This window comes from Elephantulus edwardii, unplaced genomic scaffold (genome assembly GCF_000299155.1).
Source record: "Elephantulus edwardii isolate Elephantulus edwardi_28Jun2011 unplaced genomic scaffold, EleEdw1.0 scaffold00164, whole genome shotgun sequence".
Lineage (NCBI taxonomy): Eukaryota > Metazoa > Chordata > Mammalia > Macroscelidea > Macroscelididae > Elephantulus > Elephantulus edwardii.
The window spans coordinates 4,674,949-4,692,653 of NW_006399914.1; the positions used below are offsets into that span (position 1 = coordinate 4,674,949).

Consider the following 17,705-nt stretch of genomic DNA (forward strand, 5'->3'; position numbering starts at 1 on the left):
CTCAAACATCTGGATTCTTTTCACACCCTAAGTCTGTTCATTTTAAGATGAAGGTTCAAAGTTCCTATCTCTCAGGGACCTCCTTTCACACCCCCATCCAAAATCACTTCATCGCATGGCATTTTCATAATCTCTTGTTGGTTTTAAATCCAAATGTTAGTTCTCTTACCACGTGTATTCACAACCACCCTTTTTATAATTTACGCTTTGGTATCATTTTTCTCTGTAAACATTTTTGGGGCTTCAGTGGTGGGATAAAAGAATGTTGACTACAAGCCAGGAATGAATTCCTTAGCTGGATACCACATCCCCTCAGCTATCAACTCCTTGGGTAGAGCAGAGGCTTTGGCTCTTGCTCATGAACTACCCATTTCAAAACAGAAACAGACATTAAAAAGAAAAAATATTTTCAAAGTAGTTTTTTAAAAAAAAAAAAAATCAGATTTAGATAGACCTGGATATTTTCCAAGAACACCTGGGTTTTTTCTTATTAAGAGTATTTGTTATAAAGTCCCATGTCTCAAAGGATGAAATATGAAGAAATCTGGTTCCATACTAATACTGTGTGTGTTTTAGATGGGACATGACAAGCAGCCATGATAACAAGAGGTCTCTTATTAATGTGTGTTAGCTATAGGGTCTAAGAAAAATAGAAATTCTTTGAGTTTGTAAGACCCTTTCTGGTCTGTCTTCCAGCTTACCCTCAAACCAAATTTTAGTACTCATAGAGATCCTTTAGGTCTCAAACTGGCTAGGTTATCTTTTTATCTAGGCGAATACCAGTTTGGGTTTTACTGTGAATGTAGAAATATAAATAAATATAAATATAAATATAAATAGGCTCAGCAGAGCATTTGAAAGCTTGAGAGCAAAAAAGTTGAGAGCAAAACTGAGACTTCCTAGTTCTGTTGTTCTGTACCATTGAGTCAGAACCAGTCCATAGCTAACCCTCCAGTGGGTTTTCAAATGCAGTAAATCACAAGAGAGGAGGCTGGCCATCTTTCTTTCACAGAGCCGCTGGTAGATTTGAACCACATGCCTTTGAGTTTTCAATACAGTTCCTTATCACTTGGCCACCAGAGCTCCCTGAGTTTTCCTAGAAAAGAAGATACTCTGCCTCAGGATTTTAACTTATATTTCCTGAATTTCCAGCTTAAATATTTTGGATTTACAAATACAATATCAATTCTTGTTTGAGTTCCCAGCCTTCTGGTCTACTTTATTGTTGTCTTTCTGTATGTCTATAGGTTAAAATCTTCCAAACTGAAACTCACTGCTTTCGAGGTGTGTTGTTGATTGCCATTGAGTCAAGCACGATTCATAGCGACCCTATGAACAAAAGGCCTCAAGCTTTTCTATAACTATTATCATTTATCAAAGTTCATAGAGTTTCCAGAGGCATGTTGTTTAGGAAGTAGATGCCACTCCTGCTTTCAAGATGGAACTGGCTTAACATTTTCGGAATCCTCCAGCAGTTTTTCAGAGACTGTAAATCATACAGGAGGAGATTGTCCATCTTCCTCATGGAGCAGTTGGTAAATTCAAACCGTTTGCCTTTGTACTGGGAATGCAACTCTTTAACCACTAAGCCAAAGTACATACAGCTTCGTGGAGTATGTATATTTAAGTGTCCTCCAATTTCCAATGGTTTTTTAAAAATTACTTCCGTTTTTCTTTTTCTTTTAATCACTGCACTTTTATGAAAGATCTACATTAGTACCTGCTTTCACTAACTGGCAAAAATCCAAAGAGTATTTCCAACTTTTTGAAAAAAGACAGAAAGCAAAACTAGTGGTCAGTGTTGTTTCGCAGCTAATATTAAGTAGCAAGAGTGGTGTTGCAAGCCACTTGCCTGGGAACTATACTCAGTGTAAAGCCATCATAGCTTTGAGCTATGTTTGTAAAGTGTTAGTGTTATCTTAGATGTCATCATTATTTTGTATGGTTTGGAAGGCTATTCTCTAAACCTTGGAATGCTAAAAAATTTTTCCATATCAATTAATGGTAATTACTTCTTAGCTTTATGCCATTTTGACCCACAGATTTCATAGAGATATTCATGTTTTGGACAGTGGTAAAATCCTGTATATGTATGTATTTTATTTGTGTATAGATTTTATTTGCATGTACACAGATACAAACACAGCCACGATTCCTTAGAAGATCTAGTCAATAACAGATTTATCTATGTATTATCTCTATAGTGTGTGTGTATATATATAGTATACACAATGTATATATATATAGTGTATATATATGTGTATATAGTGTATATATATAGTATACACAATGCCCACACACACAAACACACACATGCCTAAAATATACTTGTTTGTGCACACACACATACATTCAGACATTCTATTTCTCTAGAGAACCTGATGATACACTATCCCACGTTATTTTTATTATTTTTCACCCATCAATTTGTATATGCTCTTCTCTTTTCTTGACACTTGTTTTGAAGTTTGCCTTCGTCTACTTTTCATCCTTTTGAGCTAAGTGCAGTTTGAAAAGAGAAAGCGTAATGTGTTTATTACTTCACTATCTCATGTATGTGTGGTAGCTGGACAAAGAATGAGGAAGACTGAAGAGCAGATTTCTTTAAATTGTCATGTGAGTGTAGAGCATTGACTATAACGTGGACTACCAAAAGAACAAATGCGTCTCTCTTGCAGGCAGTGCAGCCAGACTGCTTCTTAGAGGCATAGATGATCAGACCTTATCTCATGACCTTAAGGAATGTTGTCAAGAAGGCCATGTCTTTGGAAAAAGACCTCATACTTGGAGAAGTAGAAGTTTATCAAAAGAGAAGCAGATACACAACTAGCTATATTGACATAGTGACTGCAGCAGTGGACTGAAGCACAACCTTGATTGTGAGGATGGTGTAGAATTGGGCATGATTTTAATCCGTTGCACATAGAGTTGCTGTGAGCTGGAGTTGACTCAACAGCACCTACCAATAGCAATAGCAATTAAGTAAAATTATAGCACTTGATAGTAGTCTCTGAAGACAGGGACAGTGCCAGTTCACTACTATATCACCAATGCCCAGTGCAGTGCCTGGGAGTCAAACACTAATATTTGAATGAATGAATTTTTAATCATGTAAGCTTCCCCCATATCAATTTATAGCTAAACAATAGAGATAAAAATACTAGAGATGTGTACTTTTTAAAATATATAGAATGTATTTTAGTATAAAATACTCTTTAAGATAAATGTTTAAATGACTAAAGCTTTTATGAATTTTAATAAATTATAACTCACCTGTCATTCCTTTTTCCAATAGGCCAAGTTGATAGAATTTAGTCCTCTGAGGGCAACTGATGTGAAACTCCCAAGTGCAGCAGTATTTGTGATTGCTAACAGTTGTGTAGAGATGAATAAGGCAGCAACTTCTCATTTCAATATCAGGGTGATGGAGTGTCGGCTTGCTGCAAAGGTATGAACTTGGAAAATGAGTGAAGTTTGAAGTAGGCTTTCCCCCCTTGTTTGTTTCCTATATTGTTTGTTTTCCCAATTACATTGTTTTTTCCCCCCAAATTTTAGGGCAACACTCTGATAGTAATGATATTCTCATGGTCTTTGGGTACAGACCACTCTAATTCTCAACTCAGAAGAGAAACCAATAAGCGTGCTCTTAAATACACATTATTTGTAAATAGTATGATGTATACAACGGAAGATTTTAGAACGTCAATTAAGAAGAAGGCTTTTATTTGTGAAACACAGGCCAGGGTAGGCTCTGTGGTAGTAGGGATTTGGGGGGAGCAATTGATGTAAAGTAACCACAACTCTCCTTCCCCCCCCCCACTATAGTGATGGTAACCTAATCCCTTAGTTGTTTCAGATACATCATTGTTTGTACTCAGCTGCCATTGTTGTTGTTGTTATGTGCCGTCTAGTTGTTTGCGACTCATAGCGACCCTATGTACTAGAGCCCCAAACCCTGCTCTATCCTGTGCCAATCGCACTGCCTCTGACACACCCATCCCGATTACCCCGGTCACTGAATCAATCCACCTCAAAGAGGGTCTTCCCCTCCTGCGCTGTCCCTCCACCCTCCCAAGCATGATGTCCCTCTCCAAGGACCCGTCCCTCCTTGCAACGTGCCCAAAGTATGTCAGGCGAAGCCCCAGAATCCTTGCCTCCAAGGAGTTGCTTGGTTTAATCCTCTCCAGGATGAATCTGTTTGTTTTCTCGGCAGTCCATGGTACATTCAATACTCGCTGGAGGACATTATGCTGAATGAAATACTTCAGTCATAAAAGGACAAATACTACATAGTGCCACTGTTGTATAAAATGAGACTGACATAGGGGTTGGGGGGGAGTCTGAGAAAGATGGGATAAATGATGTATACTGCTTTGAAACAGATGAGGGAAAGAAGAACTGTTTAAAAGGGCTATATGATTAGGTATTATTGTCATGACATGAGTCCAGAATGAAGGCTGCATGGTGGAGTGGACATGGGGGGAGAAATTGTATAACAATGAAAGAATTTTTCTTTTACTTTTCAAATAGAAGAATCAATTGGAACGGAAGTGTGGGCAGGGAGAAAAGTGTAACAGTGAATGAATGGAAATCCAAAATATCATTAAAATTTTAATTAAAATGAATTTAAAAAATACCTAAAAAAACACAGCTCCGTGTGACCCCTGGACCCAGAAGACCCTTGCACTTTTTTTTTGTTCTGTGTAGTGAAGTGGGAATTGACCCTCTAGTGACCTTTCGGAGTCAATAAATTCTATGGGAGGAGATTGCCCCTTTTTCTTCTGTGGAGCAGCTTGTTGTTTTAACTACCTTTCTCCTTTCTAAGAGGCCACCAGAGCTCCCACATGTTTATTAAGGATACAGAGTCAGAAAGGAATGTTGGGCTGTTCTCCTTTGCAGTTTTGAAGACCCTTGCCAGCCAAACCATCAATCTATTTTGGAGGTAGTCATTGCATAGTTATTCATTATATGGATAGCAGCGTAGATATATTCAAAAGGGTGTAGAACATAGAAGTAGAGAATTAATTTGAAGGAAATAGGAAATGGTTAAAAGAAATAAAGCAATGTGTGATCATGGGCTTAAAAAATTACAAAAATTTAAATGTTATGGAAGGTTTGGAATGGCAGATGGTGTGATTAGAGTGTGAGAAGATTTAAGCTTGATGCTGGGAGATGAATTCTGGTTCTGAGGTGCCATTGTTCTCTCTTCTGCTGTTCTTTTGATCTCTTAACTGAAATTACAGATATCATCTAACAATCATGATCACCAAATTTTGCAAAATCCTATAAACAGCCAGAAATATGTTTTTTTTCCCAGTAATAACTTGATACCGTCTTCACTATTCTCACATCCTCATTACCCAACTCAGCTTGAGTGGTTTTCAAAGGTGATCTTGCCCCAGTGGAAACTGTGACCATTACACAGGCTTTGCCTGCCACCACACTTACACACCACCCCATGTTTTTACGTCCTACCATCTGCACGTCTCCCAACATCTGTACATTTCCTACCAAAGGGCAGCTAGCACTTCTCACTTTACTGAACTCTTCCTATCTACCTTAATATATTTACGTGTTCTGCATGGAAAAAAGAGAGAGAAACGTTCTATTCTATTTCTATTTTTTTTTCTAAATATCTTCCTGACTCTCAAAAATTCCTGTACACATATTATCTTTACTCCTTGAGCTTCTCATTCCTGAACCCATTAAACTCTTCTGCTTTTCCCACAATATTAAATTGGCTCTTCTTCCGAAGATCTTCTTGTTGATAAATTAATTGGTAATTTTTCAGTTTTTATTTAATTCTTTATCTCCCTGTTTTCAAAAAAAATGTAATGTCTTCTTGAAACATTTTTCATTTGGTTTCCATGAAATTTCACCTTTTGTTTCTTGATGTTCTTTCTTAGTGTTTTTGTGAAAGGGTAGGATTGGGAGGAGGGGAAAAGAGAGAATTCATTGTCATTTACTAGCCCTTTAGATGTTCAATTCTTCAAAGATTTGTCTTTGTCTTGTTTCTTTAGTGCTCTTTGTTCTATTGATTTCATTCTGTCTCGGAGTTTCAACTCTCATGTGCTGGTGACTTTCTAAGGACTATTTTTAGCCTTCACTTGCTATTGCGTTCCAAACCTATATATTTAGCTCTTTATTATACTTTTGTACTTGAATGAATCATAGACCTTTCTTCAAATGAAATTTTTTTCCAAATGAAATATTTTAAGACTGAATTCAACCTTCCCCTGACAAATGTGTCATTCTTCCTATTGACTATTGCACTTGCAATCCCATTCCTTCATTCCAAAATCACTCCTGTTCACAATGATATTCCTTAAAGAGTGGTTAGAATAATGGGTGTTAGTAACCCCCACGGCTACCTAACACTTTACAAAAAGCTCTGGTTTCACTGATATAGAGTGAGAAGTCCTTATCACTGCCTGGAGCACTCTGCATGGTCTAGTGTCAGGGCACAGCATTTCTTCTTTCTCAGCATTCCCTCCTGCCATGTGGAGTCCCTGGCTGGTGTACTACTACTGCCTCAAAGACTGACACTTGGAACCCACCGTTGGGGCTTTCAAGGACAGTCCTGAGTTCATAAACCTTAGCCTCAAAAACCTTAGTTTTAAAATATTGAGAACACAGGAGAGTGGTTCTAGTAAAGCACATGTGGGATTGCCATGAGATGGTATTCATTCAGTGGAAAGTGACAAGAACAACTGTTGTTGTTTAGCCATGCTGTGCTTTTGAATGCAGGGATTTCACCTGTGTTCCTCTGACCAGCTTGAACATCTCAGGGAAGCTCTCCTTGACCTCTCAACCTTCTAAGGTGAAGGCCCCCTTCAAATTTCACAGCCATATACTTCTCAATGATGATACTTATCACAGTGGTTTGTTTAATGTCTATCTCCCCTTTCAGATTGAAATTTACCTATGAGCCAAAGTTGTGTCTGTCTTGTAACTTTATAAAATCCCTGACATCTGAGATCGTGCATACCCCAAAGTATACACAAGATAAACTCTTGTTAACAAATGATGACTGTTCCCTGTGTCACTTGCTTCTCCTATTTATTTGGTTCAATTTCACTTTTTTTTTTTAAGTAAGTACCTATTAAATATCCAACTCTGTTCTGGGCTATGCTGAGACGTGTGGTATACTTTTGCCTGTGGCTGACCGGCAGCCTCCCCTCTTACCCCCAATTTCCTGAGCAATAAGCTGCAGTGAGCAGAAGAGGTAGAAAAATAAAGGTCATTTTGCTGGGAAACATATGTATTTTCTGAAAATCTTGACTTAAGTCTTTTAAATCTCAAATTTATGGAAAATAAATATTTTCATATTTCTCTCAACATTGTATTCACTTAACATTTGATTCTTTGTGGTGTCTGATCAGTTTGTATAGGTAGAAGAAAATTTTCAATATCAGGGATTAAATGCAATTTTTTCCCTTGGGAAGCACTTCGTTTTTCATAAAATGGAACAAATTAGTATTGTGTTTGTTTTGCAGTTTTACTCTTGTTGACTTTTTGTCTGGAGGTTGATGAGTAATTATTGCCTTCCTGAGGAACCCTCAAATATACACAAGATTGTTTTCAAAGTTTTATCACGACATTAGGTATCTTCCCAACAAGATCCATAGGGGAGCAAAAGCAAGTGAGAAATATGTAAAATATTCTCATGTTCATGTTGTGATTAGTCTCTTCCAAAATACAATGAGAAGATGAGAGATAAAATTGTGGTGCTGAATCTCAGTAGAAAAGGTTATTGGGTAAAGGAGTATCTTTTAAGAAATTATTGGGAAAAGGGCATCTCTAGAAAGCAGTAGAAAAATTGCAGATCTTAATTCACCCCCAACTCCACTACTTTTGAACATTTATATCTTCTGAGTTTAATGGCATAAACAGTTTAGAAGTACTTCAGTGAAACTTATGTCTTAATTAAGTTTTTTTGTCACCTCACAATTGGATTGGGACAAAACACATTATTTTAAGTATTATTACTTTTTTCCATCTTTTAAATTTGGAAAAAAGAAAAACAGAATCTTTATTAAAGTAGGAGAATTTATTTTTTATTGAATCATGTTGCTGCAAATCACTAAGGTGCTATATATATAGAAGAGGAAAAATAGGTAAAACTTCTAATATAGGATGAATACACATATGCTTGTCCTTAGGCTTTTGGTGTTGTGTTATGGTGTTTGGTTTTTGTTTTTGTTTTTTAAATTGTGTTATTTTGTGTATGTGTGCTGTCAAATTGGATCTGACTGGTACAGGAGTAGATTGCCCCTCCTTCTCCAGCAGAGCATCTGGTGGATTCCAACCCCATACCTCTGGCATTGCAATGCTTGTCCCTAGGGATATCATCTTAAAATTTGGCTAAGAATATTTTCCTTACAGCATGAATTTTTACTCCCATTTTCTGCAACATGTGAAAGAAAATAATTTTTACTTGGAAGTAATTTTATTAAGTGAATGAAACAAAACTCCCTTATAAAAGGGTAAATGAACTTATCAAATTATGGACAAGCTGTCTTTTTTTTCAGACAATAAAAATAAAAGGACATTGGAAAAATGGAATGATGCTCACTAGACAGTATTGCACATATAGTAAAGATGTAGTAACAGCATCTACATATTTTTCCTCTTTTCTCATTTTTCCAAGCTCCTTTTTTGGTTGGAAAAATTACTAGGTTCTTTATCTAAGTGTTACTAAGGTGTCCTAGTGACAAGAAGCTGTGCTGCAATCTGAAAGGCATGAGTTTCGAGGCCACCATATGCTCTTGCAGAAGAAGAACAGGCAATCTCCTCCCATGCAATTAACTGTCTCCAAAAACCCACTGGAGGGTCAGCCATGGGTCGGTTATGACTCTTCAGTAACAACAACAAACTCATGAAGACAACAGTTTATTGCTTTAACTGTGACAGTTTCTTCTGTTCTCAAGTTTTGTTTTCCTTCTTTCTTCTTTATGTTGTCTTTCTTTCCTCTCTTTCCATCAGCTTCACTATTTCAAAGAAGCTGTCAAAAACTTAATGATGCAAAGTCATTATTAAAGTCAGAATCTTATAGAGCTATTTGAACTGAAATTGAAAACATTTCAAAGCAAATACAATAGAAATGTATAATTGTTTCATAAATGATACTTGCAAGTGAAACATTTTTATGTTATTACATTAACAAAGTGACTAGGGATCTTTTGATGACATTTTTCATATTTTATACATATTTCTATGTTTTCTACTAATTTTATTCCCTCTACTCCTCCTGTTCTCCACTCTGAAAAAAGTTTACTGGCTTAAACATTTCCAGAAATGTTTTTTATTTATAAAATTGAGTATCTCTTAATTCTATTAAAATGTATGATTAGTATTATGAGAAGTCAAGTAGAGAATAGGAATAATACCGTCGTGCTTGGGTTTTGTTCTCTCCATACTCTGAGCTCCCATGGCAACACATGAAGCAAGTACAGAGAGAGTTCCTTGTGGTCCCTGTGCACTTCAAGGAGGATTTGCAGTGTGATTCTCTACAGGGCTTGTCTGGTCAAGGACCATCATTCATCCAATTTTTAGCTCCTGCCATTTAGTGGTCAAAATGAAATCTATTCTTTGTCTAGTGGTAGAATGGGAGGAGAAGTTGGCATAATATTCCCAGGGCTTTAGCAATTTCCTTGAATTTGAGTAGAGAAAAGCCAAGTACTTAAGAATGTGGCCAGTTTTACTCAGCCTGTTGATTCAGTAGAGCAAACTCTGCCAAGACTCCAGTATGGAGTGTTCAGAGCATGGTCAGTCCAGCTAAGTGGGGAGCCAGGGGTGATATGTTTAGTGAAACCAGGTTATGGCAAGGCCTTCAGAGCTGTGCTGAGGATCACCTAAGCTTGGTCATGGACACAGTGGAGAGCTATTATTTATGTTGGTATGGTATTTTAGAAATATTAATCTAGAAATGAGAAATGTTTTACTCTAGAGTGTCATTTAGGATGGGGATAAGAAGGGAGATTCTGATCTGAGATTTGCCATGGCTAAACATAATGAAGGGTTGAATATAAAGACTATCTATGAGCAGGTTCCTATTGGAATAAGCATTACTACTTTTGTGGACTTTCCTCTGATAACCTCCTTCCACTGCATCCTTATTTTTCCATTATAGTGGTTTATCACAAAGTATGGAGTACTTCATTGTTTAATTATGTTTTAATACTTATTGCTAGACGGTGAGCTCTGCACAGCCAGGAACTGTAAATACACTTTTTCATTGCTCTCTGCCCATAGCCAGGAAACAGAATGTAATCAGGAAAATGCTCAATATATATGAATGTGTATGAGTGAAGTAAACACATTGAGTAGATGAAGGTTGCAGTAGGCTTGAGAGTGATTGGGAAATGGAAAGTGGTGAAAATTCCTATAGATTTTCCCTATAGGTGGTTAGAATTTTGAGCCTGGAAGCTTATCTCATGACTAGGGATATGGAATTCACATATATTTGTTCTTGAGAAACAACTGAAGCCAAGAATGAAGTTCAAGTTGCTGAGGGAAATAGTGTGGCAAGAGAAAATGAGAAAAGCCGAGGTTGAGCTTAGGACATGGCTTCAATTAAATAATGAAAGGAGAAGGAAAGAGGGCAATTCAGTTCCACGGAAGCCAATAAAACAGTGGATTTGAACAAGATAGGTATTAAAAGTATCAGAAGCCACTAATTCTTTAAAGCTCTAGAGAGCTGTGAAAGGATCAGTGGCTTTGGAAGTGGTTTTTGGAAATAAAGAAAGAATTTTAGGAGTCTTACTCAGTAGTTCACTATGTTCAGTAGTTTATTAGTGAGAGTTTGGAGGCTATGAATATAGGCCTCTTACTCTAGTTAGTGAACAGTGAAAAGGAGAAAGCTAGTAGCTTTATTGTTATTGTTAGGTGCTATTGAGTCAAGTACAACTCACAGCAACCCTATGAACAAAAGATCTGAACCCTGTTTTATCCTGTACCATCTTCACACTTCCTGATGCACAAGAGCCCATTGCAGCAGTCACTGTGTTAATCCTGGTTGAGGGTCTTCCTGTCCTTCTCCATCCTTCTACCCTTCCCAGCATCATGTTCTTTTCCAAGGCCTAGCACCTCCTAGCAACATGCCTAAAATATGTGAGGTGAAGCCTTATCATTCTTACCCGAAAGAGCACTCTGGCTGCACCCTCTCAAAGACATATCTGTTCTTTTGGCCATCCATGGAATGTTCAGTACTCTTCTCCAACACCATAGCTCAAAGGATTCAATTCTTGTGTCATCCTTATTTACAGTCCAGCTCTCAGTTGTACAGCAAGACTATAACCTTAGTCTTCAAATTGACATCTCTACTTCTCAATAGTTTGAAGAGGCCTCTAACTGCGGATTTTCCCAGTCCAATGCATCTCTTTTTATTTTTTGACTGCTGGTACTAGGTACTAAGGGTGCTATTGTGAATGAAAACAAGATGAAATCATTGACCATTTCAACCTCTTCTCCAACCACCATGATGTTGCCTATCCATCTGTTGGTAAGAATCTTTGTTTACTTTCAGCTTAAGGAATTTTGAGACAAAACCCTGTGTGTGTATAAGAAGGCATAGGAGAGATGTCAGAGCAAAGAGAAAAAACTAGATAGGCAGAAAATATGGAAAGGGAAAGAAACTGACCTTCACAGAATGACTCTTTTGGGCTAGGTAAGATCCTATGTAGTTTTATTATCTTATTTAATCATCACGATAGTTTGTGAAACAGCCCTTATTAAGTACTCTATTTTACTTAATCAGAATTTAAAGTCTAAATAAGTTACAACTTTTTAAAAGTAAATGTCTATTTTACTGGACAGTTCGTGCTTTTTTTGTTGTACACCTGAGACGTTAGATGTGAAAAGGGTTCCAGAACACAATGCTTTGGTTTGCCCTGGAAATAGGGGTTGCATAGAAAGTCCATGAGGACTGTTGTTGTCATGTGCTGTTGAGTCTCAAGGAACACTTAGGTGACACTCCCTTTTCAGAGACTGTAAATAGCATGGGAGGTGATTAACCATTTTCCTTACAAGGAGTAGTTAGTTGGTGGATTGAAAGCCCTGTCTTTGGATTGACAGTGCAACTCCTTACCCAGTAGGCCACTACAGTTTCCTAAGGATTGTATTAAGTCTCTAACATACAGATAGATAAATTTTTTTGGATTTCTTCTGTGACCTGATAACTAATATGAGGACCACAGACACCGGAGATCACTCAAGGGTGCTGAATGTTATCATGATGTCCATGAGTGGAGCACTGTTGTTGAAGTTAGTGAATGCTACAGAATGCTGAGGATGAGGGTGAGGCAAGCAAACAAAAGTATTTATACTAAAAATAGTTATGCCTTGAAGTTATTTACATAAAATAATATGCCTGTGGGAATGCATGAAGACATGCATGAAGGATGGTTATCAAAGTTTCAGAAGGTAATTATCTCATATCTCATTGAAGTGCTATAAAATAGTTGTAAAATGTTTATGTGTGCTTTGACATTTTATATACTATTTTACATTTTCCTTACATCAAGTATGTATGATTTATAGAACCAGAAATAATAAAAGCACAACTGTTTTTGTTGTTGGAGAACAATTTGTTGAATGAATTCTTATTTTTAGAGCTGTATTTTTATCCTTTGCTGACTTGACGGGAAGAGATGGATGCTTGTTCTGTTGAATTGTTAATATTATGAAATGCAATACCAAAGGCTAAGTTAAGGAAGGTGGATTCTAACAAGTATTAAGGAGGATGGAAGATGTTGCTGGTCCCTTTACACCTCCTCCCCCAACTCATGTCAGCCTATTTACTACCATACTCTTTTACTATCTTTGTTATTCTCACATTGGGAGCCTTTTCCCCCCTGAGAATAATTCCTAGTCTGCAGTTGGGGAAGTTTGGAGGTTCTGTGAAGTTTAATACTTTGGTGAAGAGTCCTCACCCAATGATGGATGGTGGAAGTGATCCTGTCTTATGATCTAGATTCAATTCATTTTCTCAGTTTTCTTGCCCCTTGATTTGGGCACATCTGAAGTTATACTGTAGCTCCCAGCAGAGCTAGCTCCAATTGCCCTTATCAATGCCTTTTTATTAGCTTCCTGTCTCACTTTATAGTGCTCTCCTTCTGCTTCATATTATCACCCTCCTAAATAAACCACTTGCTCTCAAATTCTTGTCTCCAAGCTTCTTGAAGAGATCAACCCAAGAGGTGATCCTACAATATTTTTCAGTTCTTCATAACTCTGGACATTTGTTGCCTGCTTTCCAGTTTATAGAGAAAAAAAAAGAGGTCTGTTTCTTACCATAGAAAGTATAGAAGTAGTTAGAATTTGCAGTGGTGAAAAGAAAATAGTGAATGTTGACAAAGAACTGTTTTCTCTTATTTTTCTATCCTGTTACTGTATGAGGAACTTGTGAAAAAAATGACCCTTAGCCCCGACTCATAGCCCCACTTCACAAATATGAAGTAGGCCAGCCACCATGGCCACAAGTAGTAAGTTCCCTCATGAATTCTGTCTTTGAGCAACAGTGATCTTACCACCCACTTCCCTCATCTACAAGGCATCTTTCTATTTCCTGAGCCAAATTTCAAAGGGTTTCAGTGGCTTTCTGATTTTACTCCTTCAACGGTGTACACTATTCCACTGCTTGTAGCCAATACAGCTGTCCTTCAGGGCATGTGGTAAATTTCATCCTTAATTGATATTTGTACTAAATTGGTTGTGTGGTCCCTCAAGGTAAGGGCTAAGAGGACAATTTGACTAATAGTAATCTGGAGTATTGCCTTAGTAATGTGAACCTCAGTATGTTAATGCCTCTGCCTGCAACAGAAAAGCACACAGGGAAGAGGCCTTTGACCACTGACCTTAAAGGCCAAAGCCATCTCCTGAAGACTTTCTACCCCGCATCCTTTACCTGGGATTGAGGCTCTGGGTCACTGTAACTTTTGCTAATGAGACTGAGGATGGAACTTGGAGTTTATTGTTGACATTAAGGTTCTTAGGACTTGTGGTAGCTCTCTAATGCTTTTCTTGTTTACCTTCCTTCTCAACTTTCAAATAATTTGAGAATGCCTAATGAATTTAAGTATCTGAGTGTTGGAGAAATGTCCCTGATTTTAAATGAAAACCTCATTGGTGACCATATGAAAAATGATTCCATTCGGTTGCTAGTAGTAGTAGAAACTATTCAAGAAACTGAACTCTTATGAAAAAATAATGTTACATCAGGATTGGAGGAAGACTCATCAATTAACCTTTGGTATGCAGATGACATCACCTTGCTTGCTGAAAGTGTGGAAGACTTGAAATACTTGCTGCAGAAGATCAAACATTGCAGCCTTCAATATGGATTGCATCTCAATATCAAGAAAACATAAATTCTCATCACTGGACCCATAGACAAAATCATGGTAGATGGAGAATAGATTAAACTGTTAACAGCTTTATCTTTCTTGGATCCACAATCAATGCATTTTGTACCAGCAGTCAGGAGATCAGAAATGTATTGTACTAGGAAAGTCTGCAATCAAGGAGTTCTCTAAATTTGTGTGGAGCGTTGATGTTAGTTTGAAGACTAAGGTGCTTCTGATTCAGGCAATGGTCTTTTCAATCATTTGGTATGCTACTGAGAGCTAGATAATAAATAAGAGTGACAGAAGAATTATTGATACCTTTGAGCTGTGGTGTTGGAGAAAAGTGCTGACTGAACAAACAGATATGTCTTGGAGAAGGTGAATCCAGAGTGCTCCTTGGAGGCTAGGATGGAGAAGCTTCAGGTCTCATACTTTGGGCATGCTATTAGGAAAGGCTATTCTTTGGAGAAGGACATCATGTTTGGAAAGGTGGAGGGACTACTAAGGAGAGGAAGATCCTCAACTAGATGGATTGATACAGTGACTGAAGCAATGGGCTTGAGTTTGTCAGAGATTGTGAAGGTGGCACAGAATAAAATGGTTCATTGTGTTGCTATAGGTCATCTCAACTCAATGGTGCCTAGCAACATCACCTTGCTTTTTTTTTAATTTGGTGTTCTTTTGTGTTTTTTGTTTGTTTGTTTGTTTTTTAAATTGTGATTTTTGAGCTTTAGTGGCCCAGTGGCAAGAATCTGTGCTGCAGTCCCAAAGGCTCATGGTTCAAGGCTACCAGCTGCTCTGTGGGAGAAAAATGGGTGATCTCTTCCCTTGCGATTAACTGCCTCTACTTAACAGGACACAACAACATTGTGATTTAACGAGTTTACAGAAAAAGTTGGATTTTCATTCATTCATTTTTACTAATTTTCTTCCCAACATCCCCCTCCCTGAGTTCACTTTAAAAAAAATTCATTGTTGCATAAATTTCCTCTCCCCTCCCACCCCAGTCCACTTTGCTATGCAGCTCTTATTCTTGTGTGTTGTCATACAAATAATGCCCTAATCATTTATTCTTTTTAAACAGAATCATGGGGTTGTACAATTTGATGGGTGGATGGGTGAGAAAAATTGGAGGAATCTGTTCTGGAAATCAATGCATTTGAATTTTGTAAATAAACTAGTATACTAACAAAACAAAACAATTCTTTCCTTAATTTGTTCCAATACAGTATTCATTATTTATCCTATCTTTTCTTAGTTTCCCCCAAACCCCCATATCGATCCTGTTATGCAGTATTTATCCTTTTGTAACTGAGATATTTCACTCAGTATAATGTCCTTGCGGGCAAATCCCAGGTAAATGATGCGGGGTAGAAAGTCTTCAGGAGATGGCTTTGGCCTTTAAGGTCAGTGGTCAAAGGCCTCTTCCCTGTGTGCTTTTCTGCTGCAGGCAGAGGCATTAACATACTGAGGTTCACATTACTAAGGCAATACTCCAGTTTACTATTAGTCCAGTTGTCCTCTTAGCCCTTACCTTGAGGGACCACACAACCAATTTAGTACAAATATCAATTAAGGATGAAATTTAACCACATGCCCTGAAGGACAGCTGTATTGGCTACAAGCAGTTGAATAGTGTACACCGTTGAAGGAGTAAAATCAGAAAGCCACTGAAACACTTGTTTTGTAATATTTGTGAGTTCCTTGTTTTTCAGTGCCATGTACTATTTATTCCATTGTGTGAGTATATCATAATTTTTCTGTCCATTCATTTGTTGATGGGCACTTGGGTTGCTTCCATATCTTTGCTATTGTGAATATGCAGCAATAAACATAGGTGTGCATATGCCTATTTGGGTTGCAGCTCTGGTTTCTTTAGGGTATTTTCCTAGAGTGGTATTGCTGGGTCAAGTGGTATTTCTATTTCCAGCTTTTTGAGGAAGCACTATACTGCTTTCAGTTTAGTCAGTATAATTTCATGGTTGCACCATTTTAGCAGTGACTAAGGGTTCCAGTCTCTCCATAACTTCACCGGCATGTGTGTTTGCTCCTCTGTTGAACTCGGGTGAGATTATTACTCATATTTGTTGTGTGTGTTTTTTTATTTAAATCATAAATATATTCATTTAAATGCTTTTAAAAAATAGCAATTTTATTTTATACTAGTTTACTTACAAAGTTTGTATACATTGTTTTTCACACCGTATCATTCACATTTCCTTTACACATCCCTTCCTCCACCCATCAAACTGTGAGACCCTATGAGTAACGGTCCCCCCATCCTCACTGCTCTGTACCTCTTTCCCCCTCCTTGTATCCTCATACATATTATACAATAATGCTCTTATACAGTATTTGTCCTTATGGGACTGAGTTAGTTCACTTAGCATAATGCTCTCCATTTGTTTTTATTTACATCTTTCTGAGAGCTAGGGATTTTGAACATTTCTTCATGGTAACACCACCTCTCAATGAACCCATTAACAAGTTTGGTTTGTTTTTTTTTTAAATCACTGGAATGCTCACTTCTACCACAAGATTTTTAGTTTATTTCTAAGACTTGAATGATGATTTGCCCTAGCATGATTAGCACAAAGTAGATACCATAAATACCTCATTAAGAATGTGACATAGCGGAAGCAAAAAATTGACAAGTCTTGGCTAAATTTTCAACCCTGTTCCTTTTTAGTAGATGATTTTAGACAAATCCCTTACTCCCAACTCTTAAATATGAGTAATAATATCAATCTCATAGGATTGTTGAAGACTAAAAGAAATAGAATGTGCATTTTAAATTAGACAGAACATGTGTTGGGTTGCCTGGTGGGGTTGGGCTGTGAACGTAAATGTCAGCAGTTCAAACCCATTAGTGAATCCACAGAAGAAAAAAGTAGTTTACCCCATGGAAGCCTGGTGGAGGGTTACCATGAGTTGGATTCTACTCAACAGCAGTGGGTTTGCTTTGGGTTTGTAAGTACTAATTTCATTGCTTCATCCCAGTTCTATTCCAGAAAGCTTCTAATTCCTACCTCCTCGTCCCGACACACACACACACACACACACACACACGGAATAAAGGACAAGATTGAATGGACTGAAAGAAAGATCCATTGACTGCATACATTCTGAGATCCCACACTCAAAGTCTGAGTATATCCTTGTAGTGCAGTGGTTATGCATTAAGCTACTAACTGAAATGCTGGTAGTTCAAGCCCACTAGTGCTCTTTAGAGAAAGATGTAGCAGTCTGCTTCTTTGGAAAGACTATTTCACAATTATTTTCTGATCTTTGCTGTGGGTTAGAATTGACTGAATGGCAGTGTTGTTGGGTTTTTTGTTTGCTTTTTCATTTCTGAATTCC

The 17,705-nt window shown here is 37.5% G+C and overlaps 1 protein-coding gene across 2 annotated transcripts in view; it reads left to right on the forward strand.

Annotated features, from left to right (window-relative positions):
* The window catches only part of GALK2 (galactokinase 2), a 229,553-nt gene that overhangs the window by 133,501 nt on the left and 78,347 nt on the right, over window positions 1-17,705 (forward strand). For both annotated transcript variants that reach the window (XM_006895302.1, XM_006895301.1), the window contains exon 7: window positions 3,296-3,448. In XM_006895302.1, coding sequence (XP_006895364.1) covers window positions 3,296-3,448 — 153 coding nt within the window. The remainder of the gene's footprint in view (window positions 1-3,295; window positions 3,449-17,705) is intronic.